This window comes from Apostichopus japonicus, chromosome 16, assembly GCF_037975245.1.
Source record: "Apostichopus japonicus isolate 1M-3 chromosome 16, ASM3797524v1, whole genome shotgun sequence".
In the NCBI taxonomy this organism is placed as follows: domain Eukaryota; kingdom Metazoa; phylum Echinodermata; class Holothuroidea; order Aspidochirotida; family Stichopodidae; genus Apostichopus; species Apostichopus japonicus.
Window position 1 is genome coordinate 12986651 of NC_092576.1, and position 13444 is coordinate 13000094.

The 13444-nt window shown below is 36.8% G+C and overlaps 1 protein-coding gene across 1 annotated transcript; it reads left to right on the forward strand.

Moving 5' to 3' along the window:
* The first annotated feature begins 255 nt into the window (after nucleotides 1-255).
* LOC139982049 (cysteine-rich motor neuron 1 protein-like) lies at nucleotides 256-7396 on the forward strand. The gene is made up of 5 exons (XM_071994556.1): nucleotides 256-430; nucleotides 1099-1263; nucleotides 2497-2652; nucleotides 4825-4998; nucleotides 6354-7396. Exons 1-5 carry the CDS (start codon nucleotides 364-366, stop codon nucleotides 6365-6367), a joined length of 576 nt encoding a protein of 191 aa, XP_071850657.1. The 5' UTR covers nucleotides 256-363; the 3' UTR covers nucleotides 6368-7396.
* Nucleotides 7397-13444: the final 6048 nt, after the last annotated feature.

Below are 13444 nucleotides of genomic sequence, written 5' to 3' on the forward strand. Positions count from 1 at the left end.
GCTTATACAAAACGGCAAACAACACTCACATAAATGACATAGACCACTAGCTCTTGCATCATTTGGTTTCATTGTGAAGTGCAATTTCGTCATATGTTCGTTGAAGCTGACTCGATCAAGCACAGGGGAGAGAAATTTGATATACTTTAGATACCTTTTACTAGCGGTATTGTATCATGATGTACCGTGATTAAACTATCAGATAACCATATCCAATTTATTACTGTAGCAGATATGTGGTCCTATATATATATTTTTATATATGTGATCGAACGGCTCTATTTTAGTCTCACTGTGCTTCTTATCTTGAGGTTAATACATCCATCCATATTTCTCTTTTCAGAAGAAAAAAAAAACGGAAAAATGAAATATTTCCATCTTAACGTCGTCGTTGCTATTAGCATAGTAATTGGACAAGCAGCATCAATTCGTAAGTTACAATTACTTTTGTCGAAGAGATGTTAGTGTACTTAATCATATCGCCATAACGTACAAAAATATATCTTGTGAAATAAATATCTCAAAGTTTAAGTTTATACATTACATTTAGTTAAAGTTATGTTAATTTTGGTAAGGAATTTTATATTGTTTGTATTATTTCTATTCACTAATATTTTTGATTGCGATGTTATTGTCTCTGCATTGTTATTCTTGAAGACATGTTAAACAGTGATGTTATCTTTTAACCTTAAAACATTTTTGACATATTCGTTTAGCTATATGCACCAATAACATTGAAGCGAACGATTAACTTGAAAACAAGTACGTTACGTACGTCACGTGGGTCAATCATTTCTTTGGGGGCTCCGTATTTGAGACTTATTAAGGTATTAAAGGCATTGAAGACTCGCACCAAACCGCGTGCCGCGCTCAGAAAAAAAGTTAACTTTCCGTTGCTTGCAAGTGAAGTTTTTTTTCGTGTCGCTACAAAATGCAGACAGTAATGCAACGTGAGACCTTAATTAAACCTTGAACAAGATTTAAACTAACAAACGGAACCAGTTTTTGTAGAGCTGTTCGTTTTAATGATGGTTGTTGCATGGGAGAGACATTCATTTTTTACCTACGCGAATCTCTTTATGTATGTTTGATTTGTAGCATTAGATGGTTGCTCTCCATATGATATTGGGTGGCATCGTGATCATCCTTGTGAAGTATGCCGCTGTATCGCCGGACGGAGGAGGTGTTCCGTAAGAAGATGCGCAGCACCAAACTGTGACGACTACATAGTCAAACCGGGAACATGTTGTCCTGTGTGCCCAGGTAAATAAGTTGTTGTCCTTGTTACCATGGATTCGCTTACTCCAAAATGAGAGCAAGTGATGCATCATGGGAAGTGAAAGTATAGCTCAGACTTTTTTCAGTTTTGCCCTGCCATCTCGTATAGCTTTGGTAAGTATGACAACTTACTGCATATAGGAGTAACATGTAAAAGTCAAACTAATAGAGAAATGTCCCCCCGTTCGAATAGCATAGTTTTCTTTTTTCTTTCAAGAGCGTAGGAACCGGGGGGCTGGGGGGCGCCAGCCCCCCCCCAGTGAAAAATATGGAGGGGCGGAAGTATCATTCCGCTCCCCCCCCCCACCCGGCTTCGCAAGTCAGAAAACCCCTTTTCCATTTCCAAATGAGAAAAAATCTCATTTGGAGCACCAAATTGCATCTAAGGCCAGGTGAAAATGCAAAATAATTCCAAAGGGGAGGGGGACACCCCGCCCCGCCCCAGGCCAGCCATCAGTCTTCAGCCCCCCTCCCCACACTCAAAAGTACCTTCCTATGCCACTGGCCATTATGGGGGGGAAGCAAAGTAGGCCTACTGAATCGAAAATATATAATTTTTTACATGACCTAATGATGCATTTCTTTCAGTGTCAATCCTGTTAACGCATTACTATGAAAATATGGAGGGGAAAAGGAAATAAATAAAATCTAAATATCAAATCATCTAGTGAAATGTGCTTCAATCGCTTAGGTTTCTCATTACTATATATTATAATGTTTATTTTCTGTCAACGCATTACCATGAAAACATGGGGGGGGGGAGGAAATAAATAAAATCTAAATATTATATCATCGAGTGAAATGTGCTTCAATCGCTTAGGTTTCTCTTTACTATATATTATAATGTTTATTTTCTGTAATACACTGAGGTGTTTTTTTTTTGGGGGGGGGGGGAGCAAAATACTGAATCTAAAATATATGATTTTTTTCATGACCTAATGATAGCATTTTTTTCAGTGTCAATCCTGTGGACGCATTACTATGAAAATATGGAGGGGAAAAGGAAAAAGAAAATAAATGGTTCCAGATCTTAGTGTCATAGTGACATCATAGATTATCAAAATTACAGCTATACCATGATACAATATTTAAACTGAAGGATAACTCCCAAACGGAACCAGTTTTTGTTGAGCTGTTCGTTTTAATGATGGTAGTTGGGAGACACATTTATTTATACCTACGCGAATCTCTTTATATGTATGTTTGATTTGGCATTAGATGATTGCTCTCCATTTGATTCTTGGTTGCATCGTGATCCCTGTGAAGAATGCCGTTGTATCGCCGGACGGAGGAGGTGTTCCGTAAGAAGATGCGCAGCACCAAGCTGTGACAACTACATAGTCAAACCGGGAACATGTTGTCCTGTGTGCCCAGGTAAATAAGTTGGTCAAGGAAGAGCTATAACATCAATATTGAAAAGCAAGACTAGTTCACGAGAGATCAGAGAGGTAATATCACCTCCTTGCTGGAATTGAATTGCTAGTTTGTTTTACCGTTATTACCCCGTTGTTTATCCTGATAAGCAAACAGTAATTGTTACTAACGATATCAATGTCAGAAGTACTAAAAGTGTTCTAGAACTAGCTATTTTATTGTGTTTGACTTCCCTTAAAACTTTTCATCAGTTACTTTAAATATTATTATCAATTGCTTGTTTAAAGCTTCTATACCCTTAAATATGGAGGTTTCGGTCGGTTAGGCTTAAGAAAAATCACTGTCATAATACTTAGTTCTCGGCTATTCAGTTTGTGGTTTGCGAACCCACCCCCCCCCCTCCATTCCTCGAGCTCAAACCATTAAGAATTGGTTGAAGAAACTGGTTTTATTTGTAGCAAAAGGTGGAACCATCTTGATCATTTATTATTCTTATCAGAATAAATCACAATATCCCATCTCTGTGAGAGCGTGGTAGCCAATTGTCTAACTCTAAGGCGTCGGACTCGTGATCCAAGGATTGCTGGTTCGATTCCTGCCTAAGTTCATTACGTTGTGTCCTTGGGCAAGATGCTTTATCTCACTTGCCTCTCTCCACCCTGCAGGGGTTAAATGGGTACCTGTGAGGTAACTTGTCATTGGGCGCAGTATATAACTGCTGCCGACTGGAGGGGCTGTCTCTGGGACATGTTATCATTGACCAGTATATAATATAATGTATGTAAAGCGCTTTGAGAACTATCGTTGGTATAAAGCGCTATAGCAAATATTAAAAAATATTATTATTATTATCTAATCACCCATAGTCATATTCTTTTAAATATATATTCTCCTCGTATTGTCAGGCGGGTAGCCAAGGGGGGGCGAAGGGGGCAGCTGCCCCCTACACCCCCCTTTGAGCATATTTTTTTTATTTTTGTTTTTGTTTTAATGATATCGCTAGTATTTTCAAAAGAGAAAATGCTACGATGCAACTTACAAAGCCTGGGAAGTGCCATTTCCAGCGATCTGGGAGGAATTTTCAGCCAAAATTTTCTTGTACGCTTCGCGCCAACACATGGTGGCGCTACGCTTAGATAGATTGCAATGCCGAATCTACAGTTTCGCCCGTCCCTGGGCAAATTCCTGGCTACGCGCCTGCGTATTGTCACTTTCTCAGCCCACTATATTATTGCCTCTGTACTAGATTGTCGCCCAAGATCGTCAAATTTGGATATATCACTGGGTGATGTATTTTACCAGGATATTAGTGAATTTGCCCTAAAATGGTCCAGAAACAGACAGATAAAAAAAAAGCTGCGGACTATGAAGAAGACAGTCTTGGTGGTTATAAAAGGAAATGCTTGTGGTATACTTGATGTGGGAATATGATAACTGATATCCCTTTGCTGTTAGATTTCATTGAATTGAACTTGATAGCCTCATTCCATATCACGAGGTACCAGTGACTTGATGAATACATGATGGTTTCGTCTTACGCTTGGTGAAAATCAATCCTTACAGAAAGACGAATCTGAGATAGCAGTGACCTGAGATAGCCCCGACCCTATGGCAAGCCGTTTTAACATTTACCTCGCTATTCTACTTTAAGTAGAATTAATTCCATTTAAGTAGAATTTAATTAAGCTTAATAAGTGAAATTAATTGCACTTAAGTACTAGAATTGCATTTCACTTAAGCTTAATTGTATTCCACTTAAGCGGAATTCATATTAGCTTAAGTTCAAACGGTTTTTGTCTATATCGTACTTTACTGAGGTAAAATTCAATTTAGCTTAAGCTTTATTGAATTAAGCTTAAGTCAAATACAATTCTACTTAAGTCAAATACAATTCTGCTGAAGTAAAATTCAATTCTACATACGACCCCGACCCACGGTAATTTATCTTTCAATCACACTTAGGGAAAAACACATCGCCAACGATGACAGCTTGACTCTGTTCAACTTCACAAGTATGGCATGCATCCGTACTGCATTTTCACATCAGAAATAGTGGTTGTAAAAGAATGATTCAATCCGGCGGGCGTAGATCTGACATCATTTTGCATAAAAGATAATTCATGCGTTTTTTTGTTTTTTTTTTAAACTGTTTAATTTTGTAATTATTTATAGAAGCTAACGACTGTGATGGCCACCCCAACGGTTCATCATACTACAAGGGCCCTTGTGAAGGCTGTCGTTGCGTGGACGGAAAAGAAATATGTGCTCTCGTTCACTGTCCTAACATCCACTGTGATTATCCAGTTTACCGTAAAGGACAGTGCTGTCCTACTTGCTATGATAGAGGTAAATTTCTATCACCCATTTTATACATCTATCAGTCTTTAAAGCAGCATTTTGCGTCCTTTTCTATGGTTTTTCTCAACCTCACTGATTCCACGATACCATAACGACATACATAACTAGCTTATCTATTCAAATCTTACTTCAAATGTTGGCATAAAAGTCGAAAAATTACACACTTCAACTTTGTTTTTCTCGAAGATATTTTCCGTCGGGATCCAAGTAAACCTCGCCCATAATATGAATATTTAAAAGCTACGAACGTCATTGGCCAATACGTAATACAACACCATGCTTGATTGTGTAGATTTTCTATGGCAGTTGTCCCAGGGAGCTGTTCGCTGGTTGTACCATGGAGTTAAAACCTGCATCTCTGATTGGTTGATTCAAACTAGTGGGTTGGGGTAACTGTATGCGATTATGATTAAATGTGTAATTTGTCGGTGGACACTTTTCTCATTAACTGCAAATGTCCTTAATTACTCGCCAATTAGCGCTTTTGGCAGGGGAAAAAAACTTGGCTAATATCTTAGTTTGCTGTTTTGTGACTGATATATGTAAAAAACGCGATGGACTTGTCAAAAAAGTGGAAAACGGCGACAAAACGCAAAATGCTGCTTTAATACCTTTTTTCTACACCTATTCTATGCAATCAAAAACATCTTAATCGTTACGTGGTAAATCTTAGATAGTTGAAGGGCTTGAGACTATACGAGTGATGAAGATTTTGAGAGATTTAAAATCGTCGGATTCATTCGAGAGAAAAAACAAGAAGATAAATATATAGTATTTTCCGACTGGCAATCGGCAGCGTTCTGTCGTTTCACGACGACAACTGCTCAGTTTCTACATATGGGGGAAATATCTTGTGTGGCAAGGAAACTAGCACCGGCCGCTTGCCAACAGTCGTTTGTGCGTTGATTATATGCAGGAGCGGGTTGAACTGCCTGTATACCCATTCAAAACCTGTGCTAGTGAGCACCGGATATGCACCGCCACGCTTCCGGTACCGAATGCTCCGAATTTCTCCTGGTCGCTGTGAGAAGGTTTAATTTTGTCCGGGCGTAAAATGATGATAGGTTCGGTGTGTGACCATTGAAAAGGATATTACGATGTTCAAATTTAATCGGGTCGTGTTTAGTCGGTGCTGAATTGCTTACAATTTTAATACAGATAAGAAATATTTGAACTATTATATTAGAAGTTAAAATGGTTCTTCGTTGGAATTGTTGTGTAGTCGTTGTATATAGTCTGGCAAAAACAGCAAAAATGAACATATCGAAATTTGATGTTTTATATTCCATATTACTCCGCAAAATATAAAGTTTTAATTTCTTTCTTTTTTCGTTTCTTTCCAGAACTTCTGCAATGAACTTGACGGAGATATGATCCGACATGCATATCGAAAGTTTTTTTTTGTTTTTTTTTTGTTTACTACGTTTAGGGTTCTATTTATAATCGTTTAGTATTGGGTGTTTATTACTATCTGTTTTAGGCTTGAACAATAATTGTCTTACTGTACTATAGTATCTCATACTTATTTATATTTAAACATTGACTACGATTTAATCTATTTTACTATTTACTTACTTCTGAATTTTTTTTGGACTATTGTTTATTTTTTTTTTTTTAGTATCGTTTAAGTACGGATGTTCTTTATATTGTTGCTTTTGGCTTTTACATATTTTGCCTTATTGATTCTATATATTTAATATTTTGGTTTTTGTTTCTATCTGTTTTTAGGTTTTACATTTGTAAAGCGCTTTGAGCAGCTTTGCTGATTATGCGCTATATAAATATTACTTATTATTATTATTATTATTATTATTATTATTATTATTATTATTATTATTATTATTATTATTATTATTATTATTATTATTATTACTATTATTATTATTATTATTATTATTTTTGTTATTATTATTATTGTTATTATTATTATTATTAATATTATTATTATTATTATTCTTATTATTATTATTATTATTATTATTATTATTATTATTATTATTATTATTATTATTATTATTATTATTATTATTATTATTATTATTATTATTATTATTATTATTATTATTATTATTATTATTGGTAGTAGTAGTAGTAGTAGTAGTAGTAGTAGTAGTAGTAGTAGTAGTAGTAGTAGTAGTAGTAGTAGTAGTATTGTTGTTATTATTATTATTATTATTATTATTATATATCCGATATGCATATCCGACGAATAAGTGAAATCAAGCAATACTGTCGCTTTCTAATAGCTCTCTTTGTTTACTTATAAAAGTATGAAATGGGGTTTACGTACATGCAATAAATATGGTCATGTGCTCAATGGGTTGGTAAGTTCGTTCTTCCTGTATGGTGCTTTACGTACATGCAATAAATATGTTCATGTGCTCAATGGGTTTGTAGGTTCGTTCTTTCTGTATGGCGTTGTTTATAAATCGCTTTCGGACTAGCTAACCAGATATTGACATTGACATAACATTGCAAAGATCGTATAAGTGCCACTGATAATCTACCACTTAAATATGGACATATGTCATACATTAAAGGTATTTTTTAATTATCTTTACTCATTGACGTGCAAAGGAATTAAAACTTGCGGGGGTGGTCAATGAGTTAGGGATGGGTACAAACCGTTATGGGTAGTGGATTTGTAGGCGGATCACAAAGTTGACGAACCAGTGGAGTGGCTGCGGGGTCAGTCGAATGCTAATCGCCTGCAGCTAGGGAATGTGACGGTCCATCTTCTAGCAAAACAAACAAGCAATCAATGCTTAGATGTCACATATCCCTTACCGAAATCCAAGATCTGGGCCAGATATAAGAATCCAGATCTGGGCCATACCTGGAATATCTGGAATTTATATCTGGCCAGATAAAAAATTTATCTGCCTATCTGGATTGACTCTATATCCAGTTATATCTGGCTTTATATGACACACGCCTATATGCTACAAGTGGGTGGAGTATTCCTCTATACCTCATTTGCACACGCCTCTACTGCTACAAGTGGGTGGGGTATGCCTCTATACTTCATTTGCACACGCCTCTACTGTTCGAAGTGGATGGAGTATGCCTCTATACCTCATTTGCACACGCCTCTACTGCTACAAGTGGGTGGAGTATGCCTCTATACATCATTTGCACACGCCTCTACTGCTACAAAGGGGTGGAGTATGCCTCTATACTTCATTTGCATACGCCTCTACTGTTCGAAGTGGATGGAGTATGCCTCTATACATCATTTGCACACGCCTCTACTGCTACAAAAGGGTGGAGTATGCCATATACTTCATTTGCATACGCCTCTACTGTTCGAAGTGGATGGAGTATGCCTCTATACATCATTTGCACACGCCTCTACTGCTACAAATGAATGGAGTATGCCTCTATACCTCATTTGCATACGCCTCTACTGCTACAAGTGGGTGGAGTATGCCTCTATACCTCATTTGCACACGCCTATATACTGCTACAAGTGTCTTAGTAACAATAACCGTGTTTATTTTGAAGGAAATATCTTCATCTTTTTTCAGTGTACATATTTGACATCATAGGCTGTCTGCTTCCTTCAAGAATACTTTTTAGTTCAAAATGTGTCAACGACAAGTATAACAATTCAAAGAAAATTTCACGAGCTAAGGAGACGTTTCTCTTTCAAGATTCAGAATAATTTTGTTCACCTAGTTGATTATCCTAATTGTAGATGAGAAATATAATTCGATACTATATCATTGAAGGGAGATACATTAAAGACGGTGATCTGGAGGAAGATAATCAATTATGTCATGAACAAATTATAGGACACCGATTTGAAAGCTCAACCCACAAAGGCCAATTATTGGTCCACGACCGGAGCCATCTTTGAAAAAGCAGTTTTAACAGCATATGCGCGGTCAAAGGTAAATCATAGGACTACTTGTTAACCAGCACTGCGGCTGTCAGTTGTCATGGGATTGGTTTTGGTTTTGGATAATTTTGTCAAGATGCAGTCAACAAATACGACTTAAGACAAAATGGATATACCGACACGAGAGAAAATTACACCTGTAGCCGAGAGCACAAATTGTTGATATACACTTGTCTAGTTGATATACACTAGTTTACACACACTGTACAAACACTATTTTTTTGATAATAACGCTTCTACAGCGCTTTTGTCCATATTATCATTTCTTAACTGCACCAATCTCTTTATCTATATGCATGCAGTTCTCTGAAGAATACCTTTTGTGCAAGACACAAGTGTAATCATCAAATATAGCAAGCATTTGAATGCAAATATCAAACTGCCTCGATTTTGTGATACAAATTCCCTTTTAACTTCGCTTCAATGATCAATACAATTAGGTCCACTATATCTCAAGGTCAAATATATAGTAATACTTGTCTTGGAATAATGAATACGGTACGTTGGCTAGGAACATAAAATTGAATTGAGTTGCTCTATACCTTGTACCATGGGAGTGTTGCCACAGTCAAGTAACGTTAGTAAATTCCATTAGGCTAACATAGGGTAATTTTAGGCATACACATATTGCGATTTGCTTTTAAATCATTCTTAGTGGTATAGTCAGCTGGCAGGGGATATTGAAACAAATAAGCTTAATGCAGGCGCGTAGCCAAGGGGGGGGGGGGGGGGGGGGCGAAGGGGGCGACCGCCCCAACCGCCCCCCCCCTCTTTAGCATATTTCTTTGTATGTTTTGCTGATATCGCCAGTAATTTCAAGCTCAGATGTAACTTACAAGGCCTGGGAAGTGCCATTTCCAGTTATCTGGGAGGCTTTTTCAGCCAAAATTTTCCAACTTATGGTGGCGCTATACGCTTAGATAGTTTTCAATGCAGAATCTACGGCTCTGATAGTTTACCTACAGGTTCGCCCCTCCCTTGGCAAATTCCTGGCTATGCGCCTGGCTTGATGTCCAAATTTCGAATCAGTTATAGAATAATTCCTAGTTTTCTCTTACATTCTGTCTTGTGTAATATGAGCCAATGCGTAACTCCGGCCTTGCATTGATATGTCTGATATGCAGTTTACTATTAAGTATTAAGTTCCGTACAAATATAGGGCAATAGCTGCGGTAACTAAATCATATCGCTTATCACGTACGGGCTTGTCAGCTGCTTTGTATGAAAGCAAGCTTTTATGTATGTATTCTCTCCTCTTCCAGAAACCTTCCAAGTTCGTATGTCGTAAGGTGTATACTTGTGTATACGTTACTTTTACAAGGGAGTATTCGAGGATAGACTCCATTCAAACTTATACGTGATGCTGGATAATATCATTTAACAGCCGATTCACACAGAGATTACAGTAACTACTGTAAGTCTGAAAGTTTTGTACCACAGTAAATACTTGATCGTGCTGACAAAGCTGATAAATCGGTAGCATGTGCTATTACGTTTACAGTAAGAACTGAGGATATGTGTAAACCCAATAAATCCCAACAACTTGATTTGTTGGGATTACACATATCCTCAGTTCTTACTGTAATCCTAATAGCAAATGCTACCGATTTATAGCACGATCCAGTTCTTACTGCGGTACAAAACTTTATTAAGAGTTACAGTAGTAACTGTGTTCTCTGTGTGTATCGGGTGCATATAAGGGTGCTCCTTCCCTTCTCTGATATCTACAATCGTCTCAAAAAAATAGTTTCTATACTTGTTTTCCATTTATTTATATTATGGTCCTAAAGATAGCGCCATCAAGTGAACACATCTGGTCGGTATTTTGTTGAGGCCTAGAATGGCAATGAGCCTAAAATGTCTTCTTGCTATGCTAATTCGAAAAGAGGGCGCACATTCACTTTTATACGCCAGAACGTATATGGTCTACGGGAACAACCCGATCAGATCCACGTATACCTCCGTACAATTAATTCCTATTCTAAAACCATCACACTTTCGAGATCGTCGTGAAGTAGGGAAACGAGAAACATGTCCTATAATTTATATAAAAACTTAAAAGTTCGGACAAACATTAAGTAGAAGTGGCACTTGAAGGTTGTCATGTTATATGTCCATGAAGACGTCAATATAATGAAGGAAAAGCCATTCTTGATTCTTGAACATATATTTCACGTAACGTAAATAACCATAAACAATGACGTGTAGGGTATATAACCGTAATGAGTAGCAGAAGGCATGGAGAGTAATAGTACAGTAGCGTGCATGAGTATTTATACTAACATACTTAATGAGATAACATGGGATGTAATTGGCTAACCAGCATCTTATCTGATTGGCCTATAATATAACAGTGTGATTGGTTATATGGCAATTAGACTTATGACGTCACATCACAAAGGTCTTTAGCTGTAAAGTTTTAGATTTAGAAGGAAACATGGCAAATTCCAGCTGCAAATATCTCAAGTTATCTTTGTTGTTGGCAGTGAAATTTGACAATTAACCAATTAATGTACAACTCAAAATAGGTTATACCGATTATTACAATGTAAATAATTTTACTAGTAATCCTTAACGAATCTTGAACGATGATGAATAACTGCTACAGTACATGAAAAGATCACATAAATTGGACGTTTTGCGCAAACGTTCACACAAGTATAGGGTTTTGCGCAACAGTTCACATAAGTATAGGATTTTTGGCGCAAAAGTTCACACGAGTATAAGATTTTTTTTTGCGTAGACGTTCTCAGAAGTTTAGATTTGTTTTGCCCAAAAGTTCACACACGTAGGCCTATAGGATTTTTGCGCAAAAGTTCACATAAGTATATGATTTTTTGCTAAAATTTCCTCGGTCCTTGGATGTTAACCACCTCAAAAACGGTGCAGCCCCGTTTCCTTTAAAACATTTAAAAAAATAAAAACTTTCACCGTTGATAAGAATTATTAATCTGAAAAATTTGAATAAGAATAAATTGAATAAGATTATACTCTCCGGTGAAACTGAGCTGAGAAAATCAAACGACTAAAAAATGATATGAGTGCAATATAAGATAGATGCTTTGAAATATCAGGAAGAGGCTTGATTTGATTATTCATTTTACAAGTCTGGTGGGAATTTGCTATTCGAGATTTTGCTATCGTTTATTGTACATTCTTGGGTGTATAAGTTTCTGTCAGTTATCGAATTGTTAAATAGTTTGCGGTGATATGTTGCAGGTTTGGGAACAGGCGCGTAGAGATGAATTTGCCAAGGAAGGGGCGAACCTGTCGGCAAATTATCAGAGCCGTAGATTCGGCACTGGAAACTATTTAAGCGTAGCGCCACCATAGTATTTGGCGCGAAGCTTACAAGAAAAGTTTGGCCGAAAATGCCTCCTAGATCGCTGGAAATGGCACTTCCCAGGCCTTGTAAGTTGCATCTAAGCATTTTCTATTTGAAATTACTTGCAATATCATAAAAACGTACAAAAGATATGCTCAAGGGGGGGGGGGGAGGGTCGCCCCTTCGTCCACCCCCTAGGGCTAGGCTATGCGCCTGTTTGTGGACACTGGTGGGCAAACCCGTTCCGAATACTTGTATCAATTTTTGCTACGGGTAATGTGATATGAGCCTCATGAAAATTCCCAGCTGCAGGAGGCAGAACATTTTGAAATATTGCTTACTCACCCGCCATGTTTGCATGATTATATTTTGGTCTTTTATTTATTGCCAGACATATAGAGGAGAAATTAACTGGTACACTGTGATACCAGATGTATTGAAGATACTGTAACATTGGCAAAACACCAAGAAGATATGGAGAAAAAAAACGAGGCCAAGCAAACATTACCATATGTTCATTTTTTATGACAAAGAATATACTTTACGTTTGCACAAAGACGAGAGTTCCACAACTCCAATCCCTTTTGGACGTCTGAAACTATTGTAATTAGGTAAACCGGTGCTTAATCATGAAATAGGATCATATAGTTGCCAAAAATGATGTAACCATAACATGTTGATGTCTGCTTGAAATGTGATACATATACAACTGCTTTTCATGTTTTACTGTTTGTTTGTTGTTGTTGTGAATTTAGAGTTTCATCAGCCTGCATCTTGATAGCGAGAATGTTATATTTCTCTTTGGACCAATACTTTGTACATAATACAGAAAACTAACTTATTTTTGTAGGCAAGCACAGTTACCATGGTGACATCACAAAAATCTGATGCCATGGTGCACCCATTCACTTTCATTGATCTTTTATACACGTTTTAAACTGTTAATGGAATTACTCTTGTTTATGCTCATCAAAAAATGGAACTTTATAGACAATAGCAGTTTTTCATATATTTATGATAAAATATTTAGAGAATGTCATACATGTTTGTTTGTTTTATTAGTCAAATTCTACAATGTAAGCAGTGACCTCATTTTACAAAAGTAATATAATGATTACTTATTTATTCATGTTTGTGTTATACTTATACAAACCTTTAATCTTTTATTCGTCCTGCAGGTTTCAGTGTTACATATTCCTGAAACAGTG